This window comes from Pyrgilauda ruficollis, unplaced genomic scaffold, assembly GCF_017590135.1.
Source record: "Pyrgilauda ruficollis isolate IOZ18807 unplaced genomic scaffold, ASM1759013v1 scaffold173, whole genome shotgun sequence".
In the NCBI taxonomy this organism is placed as follows: domain Eukaryota; kingdom Metazoa; phylum Chordata; class Aves; order Passeriformes; family Passeridae; genus Pyrgilauda; species Pyrgilauda ruficollis.
Genome location: NW_024516209.1, coordinates 831,234 through 847,682, shown reverse-complemented (window position 1 = coordinate 847,682; position 16,449 = coordinate 831,234). Strand labels below are relative to the sequence as shown.

Sequence of the window (16,449 nt, the reverse complement as noted above, 5' to 3'; positions counted from 1 at the left end):
CGCGGGGCCGCGGCCGGTGCCTGCCCCGCGCACCCGCCCGCGGTGGGATCCCGAATGGGGGGGGGTCCGCGGGGCAGGCCCCGGCCCGGCCGCTTTGTCCCCGGTGAGAGGAGCGCGAACAAAGCCGGGGGAGGGCAGCGCGCAGCCCCCCGGGCCCCGCGGCGGGCGCCCCGAGGCCGCGGGTGCGGGCGCCGCCGGGGGGCTGGGGGGCCCCGGGGATGGGGAGGGGGCTCGGGGCATGGCAGGGCCCTCGGCGGCACCGCGGGGCTGCGGGCTCTGCGCGAGGCTGCTGCGGTGCTCCCGGGGTTTGCCGGGGGTCGAGGGCGCGATGGGAGGATGGGGTGGGCACGGTGGTCTTTGCTGTGGTCCCGTGGTCCTCGTGGGAGCTTGAGATGTGCACACCCGGGCCAGGTGTGCACCGTGGCCAAGGGCTTCTTCGTGGCCTTGGGGCACTTGCTACGGCCAGGGGTTTTGAGGTGGTCCCAGGTTCCTCAGGAGGAGTTCGGGGTGTTCACCGTGGCCACGGTGTTTACCATGGCCGAGGTCTTTGCCGTGGCCCCAGGATGGTCACTGGGAGCTCCAGGTGTGCACCGTGGTCTTTGCTGTGTCCACAAGATCCTCTCTGGGAGCTTGGGGTGTTCATCACAGTCAAGGTCTTTTCTGTGGCGCCAAGCTCCTCACTGGGCTCTTCAGGTGTTCATCATGGCCAAGGTCTTCACCATGGCCATGCAACACTTGCCATGGCCTTGTCGTGTCCTGGTGCCAGGGTGCTCCCTGCAAGCTTGAGCTGCTCACCGTGGCCAAGGCCTTCCGCGATGCCTTTGCCATGGCCTTGGGGCTCTCACTGTGGCCGTGGGTTTCACCATGACTCCAAGGTCCTCAGCGGGCGCTTGAGGTGCTCACTGGGCTCTTGATGCTCCCACCATGGCCAAGACCCTTGCCAAGGTCTGCTTCTCGGCCGAGGTCTTCACCATGGCCTTGAGGTGCTCACTGTGGCCGAGGCCCCTGGACCTGTCCTTCAGGTCTTGGTCGGTGCTGTGGCCCCGAGGCCTTGGCTGGGATCCTGAAGTGCTCATCATGCCCAAGACTTTCCCCGTCACGGCCGGCATTGCCGTGGCCTTGAGGTGTCCCCATCACCCTCAGCCTGGCCCTGAGGTGCTCTGAGGCACCCTGTGAGGCAGCTCCGTGGCCCCACGCGCCCGAGGCGCTCACCGCAGCCCCTCACCGTGGTGCTGACGCGCAGCACGGCCACGTCCCCGTCCGTGGCACCTGCCTGGGGGCTCCCGGGTGCCTCTGGCTGGAGAGAGCCGGGGGGCCCTCGCCGTCCCCCCGCGCTGCCACCAGCCACCGCTGCCCTTTCCTTTTCTCCCCTCCCAGGTGCCCTCGAGCCGGGCGAGGCGATGCGGTGCGCCCGTGCCGCGTGCTGTGCCGAAGCGGCTCTTTAGATCCTCCCCGGCCCAAGCCTCCCCTGCCATGGATGCCTCCGGGGCTCTTGCTTCGGCTCCCTCCTCCGCGGCTCCCTCGGGCTCCCGCAGCCCCATGTTCCCCCCAGGAGCTGACAGAGAGGAGTGGGGACCGAGGTTCAATTGTGCCCCTTCCACCTCTGCCGCAGCCTCGCAGGCGATGCCAGCGTCTGGCCGGAAGAGGAAGGCCAACTTCTCCAATGACGAGACCGAGACGCTGGTCTGGAATGTGGTCCGGCATTTCAGCGCCCTGTACGGGTCCGAGGCCCTGCGGGCTCACCCCGTGCGGCGGAAGCAGCTCTGGACCCAAATCCAAAGCCGCGTCAACTTCCTGGGCTACACCGAGCGCTCCATCGACGACCTCAAGCACAAGTGGCGCGACCTGCGGCTGGACGTCAAGAAGAAAATCACCTCCAAGAAGCACCTGCCCATGAACCGCGCCGGGGGGCCGCTCCACAAGCCGCGCCTCACGCCCCTGGAGAAGATGGTGGCTTCCACCTTCCTGCAGGCCAGCCACGACTCGGAGCCAGAGATCATCCTGGACCCGGGTGAGCGGTGGCGGTTCTGCGGGCAGAGGGTGGCTGGAGCGCTGGCTGCGCTCCCTGAGCGATGTCCAGCCACGCCGGCGTTCTCAGCTGGCTGTTGTGCGTTGTGGAAGGAGACTCCGGGGTTTGTCTCGGGGTTGCAGCATCCGCCAGAGTCACGGTTCTGTTGTACCCAAGTGCCAGCCACCAGGGCAGAGAACTGTGTGTGCTGGGATTAGAAATCCTCCGTGGAAATAACCTGGGATCAGCGAGTCGTAGAAATCCCAGGGTGGTTTGAGTAGGAAGGGACCTTAAAGCTCATCCTGTTCCACCCTGTGCTATGGGCAGGGACACCTTCCACTATCCCAGTGTGCTCCAAGCCCCATCCAGCCTGGCATTGGACACTTCCAGAGATCCAGGGGCAGCCACAGCTTCTCTGGGAAAACTGTGCCAGATCAACAGGATTGGTAGGAACACCTCAAGCTTTGCAGGAGTGGGTCTTTTTTGTTCTTCTTTCTTCTTTAATTTGATGCTTTCAGTGGCCCCTCTAGTTTCACTGGGGGTGTCATAGGCTCCATCCATGTGGCCCAGACTTGGCTGTCATGTGCCAAGCTCAGGGCTTTAGGCTGAAGGAAGAAATCCTGAGTAATGGCATGAAGTTGTGCCAGGGGAGGGTCAGGCTGGAGATCAGGGAAAGGTTCTTCCCACAGAGGGTGCAGGGCACTGCCCAGGCTCCCCAGGGAATGGTCACAGCTCCAACCCTGCCAGAGCTCCAGGAGCATTTGGACAGCGCTCTCAGGCATGCACAGGGTGGGATTTTGGGGTGTCTGTGCAGGGCCAGGAGCTGGATCAGCAATCCCTGTGTGTTCCTCCCAGCTCAGGTTATTCCCCAACCCCATGATTCTCTGGCACTAGGGGCTGTCAGCCCCCTGGGGGCTCCGGGTGGTGCTGGGGAGGGTGATGCTGAGTGATGGCGCGGGATGACCTTGAGGGAGCATCTGTACCTGGGGGCCACCGTGTCCCCACCGGCTGAGGCCGCATCCTCTGTGTCCCGCAGATCTGTTCTTCCCCGGCGCGTCCAAGCAGCCCTTCATGCACCTGCAGCCCGGCGTGAGCCACCCCAGCATCTACATCGACACCAACGGGCAGCCCTCGGCCCTGCCCGACGTGGAGGGCTCGGCCGTGCCGCGCCTGCCGGGACAGAGCCCCGACCCCGCCGGCGGCTGCGAGTACCGAGGAGAGGGGCAGGGCGGCTCCGGTACGGCGGGAGCCAGCACGGGCTGGGGGCACTGGGAGCACGGCGGGGTGGAGATGGGCTGGGAAGTGTAGGGTCTGGGTGGACACTGGCTGGGAGCAGGGTCTGCATGGAGATCTGCTGGGTCTGAATGGAGATCCACTGGGAGTGGGGTTTGGATGGAGATCCACTGGGAAGTGTGAGATGTCTGCTGGGAAGTGTGAGATCTGGATGGAAATCCTCTGGCAGTGGGGTTCTGGGTGGAGATCTGCTGGGAGTGGACTCAGGATGGAGATCCGCTGGGTCAGGATGGAGATCCGCTGGGATCCACGTGTTGGGGAGCCTGGGGCCAGGGCAGTGCTGTGGCTCACCGGAGGTTTCTCTTCTCTCCCAGCCGAGTCGGGACCGGAGCTGCGCACTCCAGACGCGTCGGCCATCTCCCCGTCCCTGCGAAACGAGTCCCTGGTCTCCTACGCCTCCATGTCGGAGGAGGAGGAACGGGAAGGCCGGGAGGTGGAGAGGGGCCACGGTGGCGCCGCGGGGATGCAGCCGGGGCCCGAGGCCCCCATGTCAGCGGAGGAGGACATGAAACTGTCCCGCCAGGCCATGCTGATCCGCCGGTGCAGCTCCCAGGGCTCCGTCACTTCCCTGCCCGAGGACTCCCTCAACCCCGCGGACGCTCACTCGGACTGGGGGCACGAGGGCGTGTCCGACCTGCCCGCCCTGGGCCGCGGGCTCGACTCGGCGCATCCCGAGGAGCAGGCGGGCGGCCCGGGCCCGGAGATGGGCGCCTTGCCCAGGGTACTGATGGGGCCCACCTGGGAGAAGGCTCCGGCGGAGGAGGAGCCCCCGGCCCGCTCCCCGCTGCACGGCGCCCTGACCGAGGAGTCGCTGCCCTCCTCCGCCTCCCCTCCCGGAGACGCCCCGGCCGCCGCCGGCCCCGGCCGCGGGCTGGGCTGCTCCCGCCTGCGCGAGGACCGCCGCGAGAGCTGGAGGACTAGCATCCATCACCTGCTCGACCTGGAGGAGCAGTGGGACCAGCTGTACCACCAGGAGCTGGCCATGTGGCAGGAGGAACGGGCCACCCAGCGCGAGGAGCGGGCGCGCGACCGGGAGCTGCAGTTCCGCCTGCTCGGCGTCCTCACGGACATCCGCGACGAGCTGCGCTACCTGCGCCAGGAGCGCGCCGGCGCCCGCCAGAGCCCGGCCCCGCCGCCCCCCGAGCCCCGCCGCGACCCCAGCCCGCTCCTCGAGCAGCCCAAAGCCGAGCCCAGCTTCCCCGAGCCGCCGGCCGGGAGCGCCGGCTGGGCAGACACCGCCGTGCCCAGCCGGAGCCCCTTCGGTAACCGCGGCCGGGGCCGGCGCCGCGGGCGGCCGCGCGGCTCCGCTTCCCGACACAGACGCCTCTTCCTCACCAACAGCTAGGGACGGGCGGGAGCCGCTCCGCCACGGACACGGAGTGCCCGCGGCCGCCCCGGCGGGACGGCGTGCGGTGACGCGGGCGGCACCCGGATGGATCCCCGCGGGAAGGGACAGAGGACGCGGGCGGGCGGCGCTGCCGCAGCGGGCTCGGAGCGCTCCGGGCGGGTCCCCGCGGGTCTGAGGCACGGGAGCGCCCCGAGGTGACGCCGCCGTGCCCGCGGGGGACACGAGTGACAGCGCGGCCTGAGGGCGCTAGTCCAGTAGGATTTACTACCTGTCGGGGGGTGGGAGTTAGAAACACTTAGTCGCTGACATGCGAACATTTTATGCAAATCATTTAATGACCTAATTTGCATATAACCATAAAACTTCTGTTTAAAAAAAAAAACGCCTCCAAAAAAACCCAGAAATGATGGTTTTGTGTGTGATCTCTGTGTGGGGGCGGGAGCTGGGCCAGGGGGTTCGTTTGTCCCATGGCTCTGCAGGCCTGGATGGGGACAAGGTCATGGGACAAACGAGCTTCACCTCATTCCTTTGGGGCAGCCCAGCACCGTGGGATCAGGGCTGGGGAATGGGAGCTCTGCAGACCTGGAGAGCAGTGAGGGCATGCACATTGTGGGGGGAACGTGGAGGGTCCCCTGCCCAGGAGTGTTTGGGGTCCCTGGGCAATGTGCAGTGTCCCCAGCGGGCTCAGAGGGTCCCCAGGACTGTGCAGGGCCCAGGCAGCCTGACAGGTTCCAGGAATGTGCAGTGTCCTGAGAGTGTCCAATGTTCCAGCAGTGTCCAGTGTCCCCAGGGAGTGTGGAGGGTCCCTGGCATCACGCAAGGCCCCTTGGGCAGCGTGCAGGGTCCCCAGGGAGTGTCCAAGTTCCCCAGCACTGTCCCCTGGGTCCCCAAGCATTGTGCAGTGTTCCCCGAGTGTGTGCAGGATTCCCAGAAAGTGTCCAAGGTCCCCAGCAGCATTCGGGGTCTTCAGGCAAGGTGCAGTGTCCCCAGCAGTGCTTGGGGTCCCCAGCAGTGTGCAGGGTCCCCAGGGAATGTCTGAGGTCCCCATGACAAGTGTAGTGTCCCCACAGCAGGTGCGGTGTCCCCAGGGCACCCCAGCACTGTCTCCCCGCTCCATCTCCAGCCCACCTCAGGGTGACAGCACTGCTGAGCCGTCTATGCTGTGTCCCCTCTGCTGTCCCCTCTTCCAGCCCCCCAGCATCCAGGGCCCCTTGACTGCCACGTCCTGGTGGGCTGGGACAGGAGGGTGCAGCCCCCAGGGAGGGGACAGTGGGGCAGCAGGAGCTGTGGCAGTTGTGGGTCACCCAGCTCTGGTTGTGGCCTCCCAGGAGGATGGTGACACTCAGCTTGGGGACCCTGGTGTGCCTGAGGAAGGGCCCTGGATTCTGTGGGGAAAGAATTGTGTGAAATAACTCCTATCCCCAAATTAGTGGCAGGAGGGACCTGGGGATGGGGCAAGGACAGGGGACAGGAAGGACCCAGGGGTGGGTCGGTGACAGGAGTGGGGGTCTCCACACAGCCCCACCAGCATGAGGCCACCACAGCCGGTGACACAGGGACCTCCTGAGCCGCCACAACCCATTCCCACTACCCTGTGTCCCACCACGCCATTCCCACTTTCCCATCCTGCTGCTGCTGCCTTCCCAGGGCGCGGGACCCCGGGGACGGGGCGGGAGCGCGGCCACAGAGCACGGGGGACCCGCGGCGGGGGTGCTGAAGGCTCTGCAGCCCAGCACGACTTTATTCCGTATCGCTTCGTCCATACAAAACTACACCCCAAGCACTGTACAGCGGGACGGCGCGGGGGGGGCAGTAAAAATAAGCAGCGGGGGCGAGGGGACAGAGCGGCAGGCGGGGGTGGCGCGGGGGGACACGGCGGGGGACTGGCTGCCCCCCACCCCGTGCGGCGACATCGTCCGTGGGGGGAGCGCAGGGGGTGAAGCGTCCGTCCGTGGCGGGGGACCCGGGGGCTCGTCCCCCCCTCGGGGCTCCCCGCCCGCCCCCCGCCCCGGCCGGGCACCTCGGTTTGGTGGGAAGCCGCGTGGCCGGGGGCTGTCCCCGTGCCGGGGGGTGGCAGTCCGCGGCGGGGTGGCCCCTAGTCCCCGGGGGGCAGGATCCCGGGCGGCGGCAGCGGCGGCGGCCCCGCCTCGGCTCCGTGGACCCGCTGGTGATCCTTGAGCGACTCCTTGTAGCGGAAGCTGCGGCCGCAGGCGGGGCACTGGTACGGGCGCTCCCCGGTGTGGATGCGCTGGTGCTTGAGCAGGTTCTGCTTGCGGATGAAGCTCTTGCCGCACTGGGCGCAGGCGAAGGGGCGCTCCCCGGTGTGCAGCCGCTGGTGGTTCTGCAGGTGTTCCTTGCGGCTGTAGCACTTGCCGCACTCGGAGCACTTGTAGGGCCGCTCGCCGCGATGGATCATCTGGTGCCGCACCAGCCCCGAGTGGCAATTGAAGCTCTTGCCGCACTCGGCGCACGGGTAGGGCCGCTCGGCCGCGTGGCTGCGCTGGTGGATCCGCAGGCTCTTCTTGCCGCTGAAGCTCTTCCCGCACTCGGCGCAGCCGTGCGGCCGCTCCTCGGCGGGGCCCGGCGGCGCCGCGGGGACGCCCCCGGAATCGGCCCCCGGGCCCGGCTCGGGGCCCGGAGCTTTGCCCAGTCTGTGCTGCGCCGGCAGAGCCACCGCCGCCGGCACCGCCGCCTGTCCCTCGGGGGTCCCGAAGCCCGTGCCGGGGAAGAGCAGCTCCCCGGAGCTGCCCGGCAAACCCACCTCCTCGGGGGGCTCGGCGTGGGGGCACCGCTCCTCCGTCTTCACCAGCAGCCCCTCGCTGGCTGCAGGGGACAGAGAGACCGGTCAGTCCTACCGGGGACACCGGGGATGTCCCCAGGTCACAGCTCGTCCCGGGGGGTGCTCCCCTCACCCCCAGCCCCATGGTGGGGATCGCTCACCAGGACCAGGGCCCGGGGGCAGCATCTCCCTCTCGGGCAGCTCCCAGGGCTCCCGGACACAGGGCTCTTCCTCCTGCTTGATCCACGACAAGAAGTCGTGCGCGGTGATCAGGGCGTCCGCGCCTGCAGGGAGGGACAGGGACGGGGACGGGGACAGGGACTCAGCCACGCGGGGCCACACCCTGCTCCGGGGGGCACGGAGGGAACGGCGCCGGTGGGGGCAGGCTCAGCGCCGGGCTCACCTGCACACGGGTCCGGCGGCATGCCCCGCTCCTCCGGGAACTGCTGCTCCCCCACGAAGGCCACCTCCTGCTTGATCCGGGACAGGATGTCGGAGGTGGAGATCAGCGACTCTGTTCACAAGGAGAGACTTGGCCCGGGCCGGGATGGAGCCACACGTGCGACCCACGGCCACCACACCCGGGGTGTGTGACCCCTGGACTCCGGCCTCAGGGGACACCCCCGTCCCACAGCAGTTATGGACACCCAACACCCCCAGGGAGCTGCGGGAACAGGTGGCTGTGGGACAGCCCTTGGTGATGGGTGACCCTGAGATGGCCCATGGGGACAGGCAACCCTGAGACAGACTGTGGGGACAGGCACAACCCCTGGGAACAGATGACTGTGGCAGAGCCCATTGGGGACAGGTGACAATGGCACAGCTGATGGGGCTGGGTGACTGTGACACAGCCCATGGGCCCTGACACAAGGGGGTGGCAGCATAGATCTCCCAGTGATGGATATCCAAGATCTCCAGCACAACAGTCACGGATTTTCTGGGGTCCCTCACTCACAGCTGGAGAACTGGGCCCAGTGGGGATGGGTCTGTTTGGGAGGGAGGAGTGGCATCCCTGGGGGAAGGAGGGTGGGGGAACGTGATGTGGGGACAGTGGGGACAATGGGGACAGTGGGGACAGGTCTTCCCACGGTGTCTCACCCGCGCAGGCGTCCGGCGGCAGCTCCCTCTGCTCCAGCTCGCGCTGCTCAGGGACGCAGGGCCCGTCCCCGCGCTCGCTGCGCGGCTGCGCCTCGCTTCTGGAGAGGGCCCCATCTGCCAGGGACACAGAGCGATGTCACCCCGTGCCTGTCACCCCCTCCCTGTCAGCCAGGCTTCGGGGGACGCGCTGGGGACACACCAGGCTGCCAGGACCTGGTGTCCCTCCTGGCAGAGGAGGTGCCTAAATCCCACAGCACCTCCATGCTGGAGGCAGCTTGGACACTCAGGTCCTGGGTTCTGGGGGACAAGGACCCTCTCCAGCCCCTGGGCAGCACCGTGGCAGCACTGGCATGGCATGGTGTGTCACCCTGTCCCCACACACAGCATGAGCCATGCAGTGTTCCCTCTGGAATGGTCCCAGGACACAGCGAGTGCCACCACAGACCAGCAGCAGGGGACCAGGCCACCCACGTTGGGGACCCACTGAGGAGACACGGCCATCGCTCCGTCCTGCCAGGAGCTGGGGAAAAGGGACATTTACCGAGGGACAGCAAAGCCTCATAGTTCTCCTTCACCAGGTTGTTGTACAGCTCTTTCTGCCACTCCTCCAGGTTCTTCCACTCCTCCGCTGAGAAGTAGACGGCGATGTCAACAAATGTCACCGGCACCTGTGGGGACAAGACCCCCTGGCTCAGCGGCGCCCGCTCCCCAGGGGAATGGAGGGTCCCCCCACTGTCCTGCAGCCCCCAGGGACACTCTACCTTGGGGACCTCGCCCCGGGGGCCGGGGGGCAGCCGCAGCACCCAGAAGTTCCTGTTCTTCAGGAGGTTCTCCACGTTCTCCAGGCGCCGCTGGAGCAGCCCGTACTCCTGGATGAGGGTGCCCAGCACGGCCCACTTGCTCTCCAGCTGGTTCCCAAATTCCATGGCCGTCTTCTCGCAGTCCAGCAGCTTCTTCTCGGCCGTGCCGGAGCGGCCCTCCAGGCTGAGCAGGCGGGTGGCCAGGAGGTCGATCTTCCTCTCCATGGCCTGCACCGTGGCCACCACGGTCCAGAGCGAGGCCTCCGCGGAGTGGAGCTGCGCCTCCCGCACGTGCGCCCGCTCCGGCAGCAGCGGCGGCTGCAGCGGCATCAGGTGAGGGGCCTCCATGTTCCACTCCTGCACCTGGGCCACGGGGAGGGCACGAGTGGGAGGAGACCCACGGTCACCCCCTGGAGCCTCTGCACCCCGTTTCCAGGGCTTTTGGCCACCAGTAGCCCCAGAACTGCCAGGGACCCCTGTGTGCAATGCCCACCAGCCTGAGGGGGCAGTGAGTGGCAGTCCAGGGTGGCCGTGGGGTCAGTGCCCATCCCTGTCCCTATGGAACACCTGCCAGAACTAGGCAGGCCACCGTGGTGACCCCTGCCAACTTGTCACCCCAGTCCCCAATCCCTTGGGAGACATTCCTGCATCTGCCCAGGCTGGAACCCACTTGGGAAGAAGATGGGGCTGGGTGGGCAGGGAGCAAGCAGGGCAAGTGTGGACCAGGGGTGTCCAGGGACACCTTGGGGACATAAAGGGACATGCCAGGACAGAGGTGCCTGGGGCATCCCTGGGCTGAAGCCTGCTCAGAGCATTCCGGGGCACCCTGGGGCATCCCAGGGCATCCCGGGGGCACGGGGATATCCCGGGGCAGAGGTGTCTGGGGACACGCTGGGAACACACGGGCATCCCGGGTCAGCGGGGCATCCCGGGAGCACCGGGGCCACGGCGGGTGGCGTCCCTGGGGACATCCCGGGGCACCCCGGGGCATCCCGAGGGCACGTGGACATGCCGGGTCAGCGGCGCCCGGCGCATCCCGGGCACGCACGGACATCCCGGTGCAGGGGTGCTCAGCCCCGTCCCGGGGCACCGAGGCCACCGCGGCTCCGGTCCCCGGGGGTGGCGGCGGCCCCGCGGGCCGGGGGTGCCGGAGGGTCCCGGCCGGGCCGGAGAGGGAGAGGGAGGCCGGGCGGTGTCCGGGGCCGGGGCCGGGAGCGGGGCCGCTGTCGGTGCCTGCGCACGGGCCGGGCCCCGCCGCCCCGCCGAGCAGCCACGGGCAGCCGGGGAATCGCATCCGCCTCCTCCGGGCTGGGCGGCAGCGGGCGGGGAGCGGCGGCAGCGCGGAGCGCCGAGCACTGCCGCCTACCGGCACCGGGAGCGGCTCCGCCACCGGCGCGGCCCCGGTACCGCCACCGCCTGCCGGGAGCGGCCCCGCTGCCGCCGCCGGGACTGGCACCGGCACCCACACCGGCACCGGCGCGGCTTTGGCACGGGGACTGGCACTGCCGGGCCGCTGGCACCGGCAGTGGCTCCACCACGACAGCGGGTACCGGCACCAGCACCGGCACCGGCACCGGCACCTCCACCGCTGCCACCGACACCGGCATTGGCACCACCTGGGAACTGGTATCGGCTCTGCCACCGGCACCAGCCTCTGCATGACATCAGCACCGATGTTGACACGAGTGGGTGACACTGGCCTGGATCTGGGTGCAGGGAGCACCGATCTGGTGGCACCGAGGGCCAGGAGCCGTGGGGGAAGAGGACACGACCACCAGCACCAGGACCCCCGTCCTGGCCAGAAGACCCTCGTGGGGGGACATTCTGGGTTTGGGAACCACGCCGTGTGCTCCTCCTGACCCTGGAACCTTTGGTTTTAACAGTGCTGGGGCTGGGGCCAGGCCACAGAAAAGCATTACGGTCCCACCTTCCCGGGATTATCCCGGGAAAAGCTCCTCAGTGCCTCGGTGTTCCAGGATCCGTACGGATGAGCCATGACGGGGCTCTCCTGGGCTGGACAGGGAGCGGGGTGACCCCGGCCCCGGAGGAAGGGCAGTGGTACAAGAAGGGTTAACGGGCTGAGCAGCATCCCGGGAGCCCGAGCAGCCATTTCCCTGCAGGATGTCATCGCTCCCTGTCCCCTGCAGCACTGTGCCCCCCAGCTGGGACACCCCGAGCCCCCAGGCCCTGCCCCTCGGCCCCAGGGCTGAGCCATTTTCATGATATGTTTTCTCCAATACCCAATCCAAATATGAGTCCATTTCCAATTTTCCTGTCCCTGTTCCCTGGAGCACAGCCCGACCCCCCGGCTGTCCCCTCCTGGCAGGAGCTGTGCAGAGCCACAAGGTCCCCCCTGACCCCCTTTTCCCCAGGCTGAGCCCCTTCCCAGCTCCCTCAGCCTCTGAGGTTTCTTCATCTCAGCCATGGATTCACCTGCTGCCAGCACAGACATGGTTTGCTTGGTTTATTCCCCAAATTTTCCAAATATCTTTTACCACGCAGGTGATATTCCCCAGGGAATGTCAGTTCAGAGGCTTTGACCCCCCAGGACAGCACCTGCTGGAGATCCCACTCCTCGTGGCAGTGTGGAGTTGAGGCTGGGTGTGCCACAGCAGCTCTGCCCCCTCAGGAGTGAGGGGTGCTGGGGCCTGGAGCATCCCACGGGATCCAGGGCTCAGGAGACAGGGAACCATCCTCTCTGTGGGAATGGAGCTGTGTCCCAGGCCAGGACACATTCCCTCCTGTGAGGAGCAGTGCAGGATGTGCAGGCTGTAAAACCACATCCCAGCCTGGAGCACCCAGCCTGGAGAGGGACTGGGGACAAGGGATGGAGGAACAGGACATGGGGAATGGCTCCCACTGCCGGAGGGCAGGGATGGATGGGACATTGGGAAGGAATTGTTCCCTGGGAGGGTGGGGAGGGGTAGGATGGAATTCCCAGAGCAGCTGTGGCTGCCCCTGGATCCCTGGCAGTGCCCAAGGCCAGGCTGGACAGGGCTTGGAGCAGCCTGGGACAGGGGAAGGTGTCCCTGCCATGGCAGGGGTGGCACTGGAATGATCCTTAACATCCCTTCCAATCCAAACCATTCTGGGATTCTATGAGGAATAAAAGCAAAGTGAACTCCAGGACTTCACTTATGAAGAAGGAAACAATGAGAAGCCAGTGCCAAACGGTTTTTGGGACATTATTCCTGTACCTGGGATGGGCAGGGTGCTTTGGGGCCAAGTGTATTTTCCCAGTCCTGCTCAGAACTCCTGGGAGTGCAGCACAGCACCAGCTGGGTGTTCTCTGCTGCTCCTCAGGGGCTGCTGAGCCTGGAGACTTCATTCCAGCTGGAGTCTCTGACTGAGGACACCCCTCCAACTGGAGGCAACACATTTTTCCTCTTGGCATGCAACTGGAATATTCAAAAATGCTGAAAACCACCAGCACGTGGGGAGAAAACACAAAATCTGCATGTGCTGCCTCCTGTCTCCTCTCCTCCACCCTTCTCCCTGCTGCATTTCCAGTTCCCAGAGGAACATCACCAACACACTGTACACACATTTGGAATATACCCATGGAGTTTTCCCCCCAGAATTTCAGAAACCAAAGCAGCATCTCACCCTACAGGAAAAAAAAAAAGGGTCAATATAAAAACAGAACCCAAAAATAGAGTTAGTTCTGCAGTAATGGGAGAGCAGCTAAAGTGGGGAAATAATGTCTGGAATTGGTTGCTTCAAACATCAGCTTACAATCCCATTCCCAATTGTTCGTTTTTCATCCCTGGAAACTTCCACTGTTTCTCTGTGGTACTCTGGATGCTCTCCAGCACGCCTTGTTTGGTGCACCAGGTTTTCTTAATGCCCCTTTAGGTACAAACAGTGCTGCTCTATCCTACTCCTGCTCCAAGGAGGAGCTGGATGGAGCAGGGTAAGAATGACAGGAATGATGCAGGTCCTGATCAGTGATGGTTAGCAAATTGAATCACAACTCGATTCGAGGAGCTGGATGGAGCAGGGTAAGAATGACAGGAATGATGCAGGTCCTGATCAGTGATGCAGGTCCTGATCAGTGATGGTTAGGGCAGCAGCAAATTGAATCACAACTCGATTCCTGTCTTAGGCTGCAATGCAAGATGTAACCAAATGCATGTACTCCATCACCATGTGTTACAACCGGGTGGGGCAATGTTCTTTATCTCTTCCATGACCCATCCTCCTTCAGGAAGCATCTTCTGTTAATGGGCCATTGATGTCCCTGCATGGCTGATAAAATTCCCTCATCCCATTGGGAGATGCTCTGCCCAGAGGGAGGAGCCAAGCATTCCTACCTGGGTATAATTTGGAGCACCACAGCAGCCTTTTCCCACTGCATCCCCAGAGGAAGACCAGACCCATCTACGCCACCACTGGAAGAGTTTTTCAGAGGAAAACTTTGCCCTTCTGCAGGATCACTGAAGGAGGGCTAAGCCACCATTTAACCAGGCTGCTACCAGCACTCTGCCCCACAGGGTGCCAGGTTGTATCCTGACTCTGTCAGTGCTTTTCTACTACTGCATTTTATTCTTATTTTCCTATTAAATCAGTAGTTCTGACTTGGGATCTCCCGCTGGTCAGCTTTCCAACTGAAGTTTGAAAAGTGGGAAAGCTGCCTTGTCCCCGGAATCTACTCTAACCCACAGAGGACTATAAACCCCCACCTCGGGGCAGAGCAGGATTTTTGACAGCTGACTGCAAAGCTCTACCCTAGGCAGGCTTGTGGCACGCAGCTGACGTGGAGATGGATTCTGAGCATGGGTTTCTCCAGGAAGCAGCCAGGTTTCTCCAGGAACCAGGAGGGTTTCTCCAGGAACAAGGCAGGTTTCTCCAGGAATTAGGTGGGTTTCTTCAGGAAGAAAGTGGGTTTCTCCAGGCAGCAGGCTAGTTTCTCCAGGAAGCAGGTGGGTTTCTTCAGGAAGCAGGACGGTTTCTTCAGGAACCAGACATGTTTTTCCAGGAAGCATGCGGGTTTTTCCAGGAAGCAGGTGAGTTTCTCCAGGAAGCAGGTGGGTTTCTCCAGGAACCAGGAGAGTTTCTTGAGGAATCAGGAGGGTTTCTTGACGAATCAGGAGGGTTTCTCCAGGAAGCAGGTGGGTTTCTCCAGGAACCAGGAGAGTTTCTCCAGGAAGCAGATGGGTTTCTCCAGGAACCAGGAGAGTTTCTTGACGAATCAGGTGAGTTTCTCCAGGAAGCAGGTGGGTTTCTCTGGGAACCAGGAGAGTTTCTCCAGGAACCAGGAGAGTTTCTTGACGAATCAGGTGGGTTTCTCCAGGAAGCAGGTGGGTTTCTCTGGGAACCAGGTTTCTGCAGGAAGCAGGCGGGTTTTTCCCAGGAAGCAGGGTGGTTTCTGTAGGAATCAGGCTGGTTTCTCCAGGAATCAGGCTGGTTTCTTCAGGAAGCAGGCTGGTTTCTGCAGGAAGCAGGCGGGTTTTTCCAGGAAGCAGGCGGGTTTTTCCCAGGTATCAGGCATGTTTTTCCCAGGTATCAGGCATGTTTTTCCCAGGTATCAGGCATGTTTTTCCCAGGTATCAGGCATGTTTTTCCCAGGTATCAGGCATGTTTTTCCCAGGTATCAGGCATGTTTTTCCCAGGTATCAGGCAGGTTTTTCAGGAAGCAGGCTGGTTTCTGCCCGGCGTGGGCGCGCTGGTGCCGCAGCAGGTACGCGTGGCGGGCAAAGCTCCTGCCGCACTGGCTGCAGATGAACCACGGCGCCGCCGCGTCCTCGGGCTGGCCCTGGTGGTACAGCAGGAACCGCCTGAACTCATCCAGCTCCTGCCCTGCCAGCACTCTGCTACCGCTCCCCATTCTCATGGGATTTGCTGGATTTGTTGGTGGATTGTGGCGGCTCCCCGAGGTTTCTGCCGGGTCAGAGCAGTGGCTGTGCAGGGCTTGGGATGCTCCTGAGGATGATCCCTGGGTCAGGGAACCACCATGGCCTGGAATAAGGAGATTGCAAACATTCCCTGTATCTGATGTGACAGAAAAATCTCAAAAGAAGAATAATTCCCGATTCGCTGCTTCTGGACAAAACCCCTAAGTTTTGGGAAAAAAAAACCAAAAAAAAACCCCCCCCCAAAAAAAAAAAAAAAAAAAAAAAAACAAAAAAACAAAAAAAAAAAAAACAAAAACAAAAAAAAAAAAACAAAAACAAAAAAAAAAAAACAAAAACAAAAAAAAAAAAACAAAAACAAAAAAAAAAAAACAAAAACAAAAAAAAAAAAACAAAAACAAAAAAAAAAAAACAAAAACAAAAAAAACAAAACAAAAACAAAAAAAACCCAAAAAAAACAAAAAAAAAAACACCCACCAAAAACCAGAGCTGAGGTGGAATCCCCCCATCCCTCCAATCCCACCAATTTCAAGGTGCTGCCAGTGAATTCCCACACCACACACCTGTGCTGAGGCTGGCAGGGATTTTCCTTTCCTCCAAATCCTGCGGATCCTTGACCCATGCTGCTCCTCCTTCTGGGACATGGCTTTTGGGAACAGGACAGTCTGAACAAGGAACAGAAAGAACATGGCAGTGGTGGTTATTAATGGTTTTCCAGCAAATCCCTGCATCACCCATCTCTAAAGAGCATCTCTGTTATTCCAGGAAATCCAGTGGGGAGGGAGAAGCAGCAGCTGCCCCGGTGTCTAAAGGAGTGTTGGGGATGAACAGGATTTGTGCTCCAACTTTTATAAAATATTCCAGAAATTACACCCAGAAGGTTGAAGATTGAATGTTGAAAAGTGGAAGGTCTTGGATTTGAGCCTTAACCCTAAATTCAGCTGCCTGGTGCTGGATTTTATGGTTCAGTCCTCTTTTTTTCCCAGCTAATTCCTCCTTGTGCAATGCCTCCAATTTCAGCAGATTCTTCTAGGAATCAATCCAAGGAATTACCTGAATGCTGAGGAGCCAGGGACAGCTCACAGCTTCAGATTTAAAACATCAGTGACTTCAAGCAAATATATTGTTGGGCATTTAAAGCTCATATAGAGACTTCTTCATTTTCTGGGCATCATTCACGTTATTTCACTACATCTGCATCAAAACAGTTCAATTCTCTTCAGTGAATCTCAAACCCAGACTCACATCAGGGTCTGGGGATGAAGAAAACA

At 62.5% G+C, this 16,449-nt stretch overlaps 2 protein-coding genes across 2 annotated transcripts; one reads left to right on the top strand and one right to left on the bottom strand.

Annotated features, from left to right (window-relative positions):
• Positions 1-55: 55 nt before the first annotated feature.
• LOC121351800 lies at positions 56-5,044 on the top strand. Its single transcript, XM_041464167.1, has 4 exons — positions 56-103; positions 1,613-2,011; positions 3,045-3,245; positions 3,616-5,044. The coding sequence occupies exons 2-4, from the start codon at positions 1,624-1,626 to the stop codon at positions 4,644-4,646; spliced, it is 1,620 nt and encodes a 539-aa protein (XP_041320101.1). The 5' UTR covers positions 56-103; positions 1,613-1,623; the 3' UTR covers positions 4,647-5,044.
• A 1,319-nt stretch (positions 5,045-6,363) lies between these two features.
• LOC121351801 (zinc finger protein 282-like) lies at positions 6,364-9,719 on the bottom strand. The gene is made up of 6 exons (XM_041464168.1): positions 9,288-9,719; positions 9,068-9,194; positions 8,527-8,640; positions 7,832-7,942; positions 7,590-7,712; positions 6,364-7,472 (listed from the first exon to the last, which is right to left on the bottom strand). Exons 1-6 carry the CDS (start codon positions 9,672-9,674, stop codon positions 6,745-6,747), a joined length of 1,590 nt encoding a protein of 529 aa, XP_041320102.1. The 5' UTR covers positions 9,675-9,719; the 3' UTR covers positions 6,364-6,744.
• Positions 9,720-16,449: the final 6,730 nt, after the last annotated feature.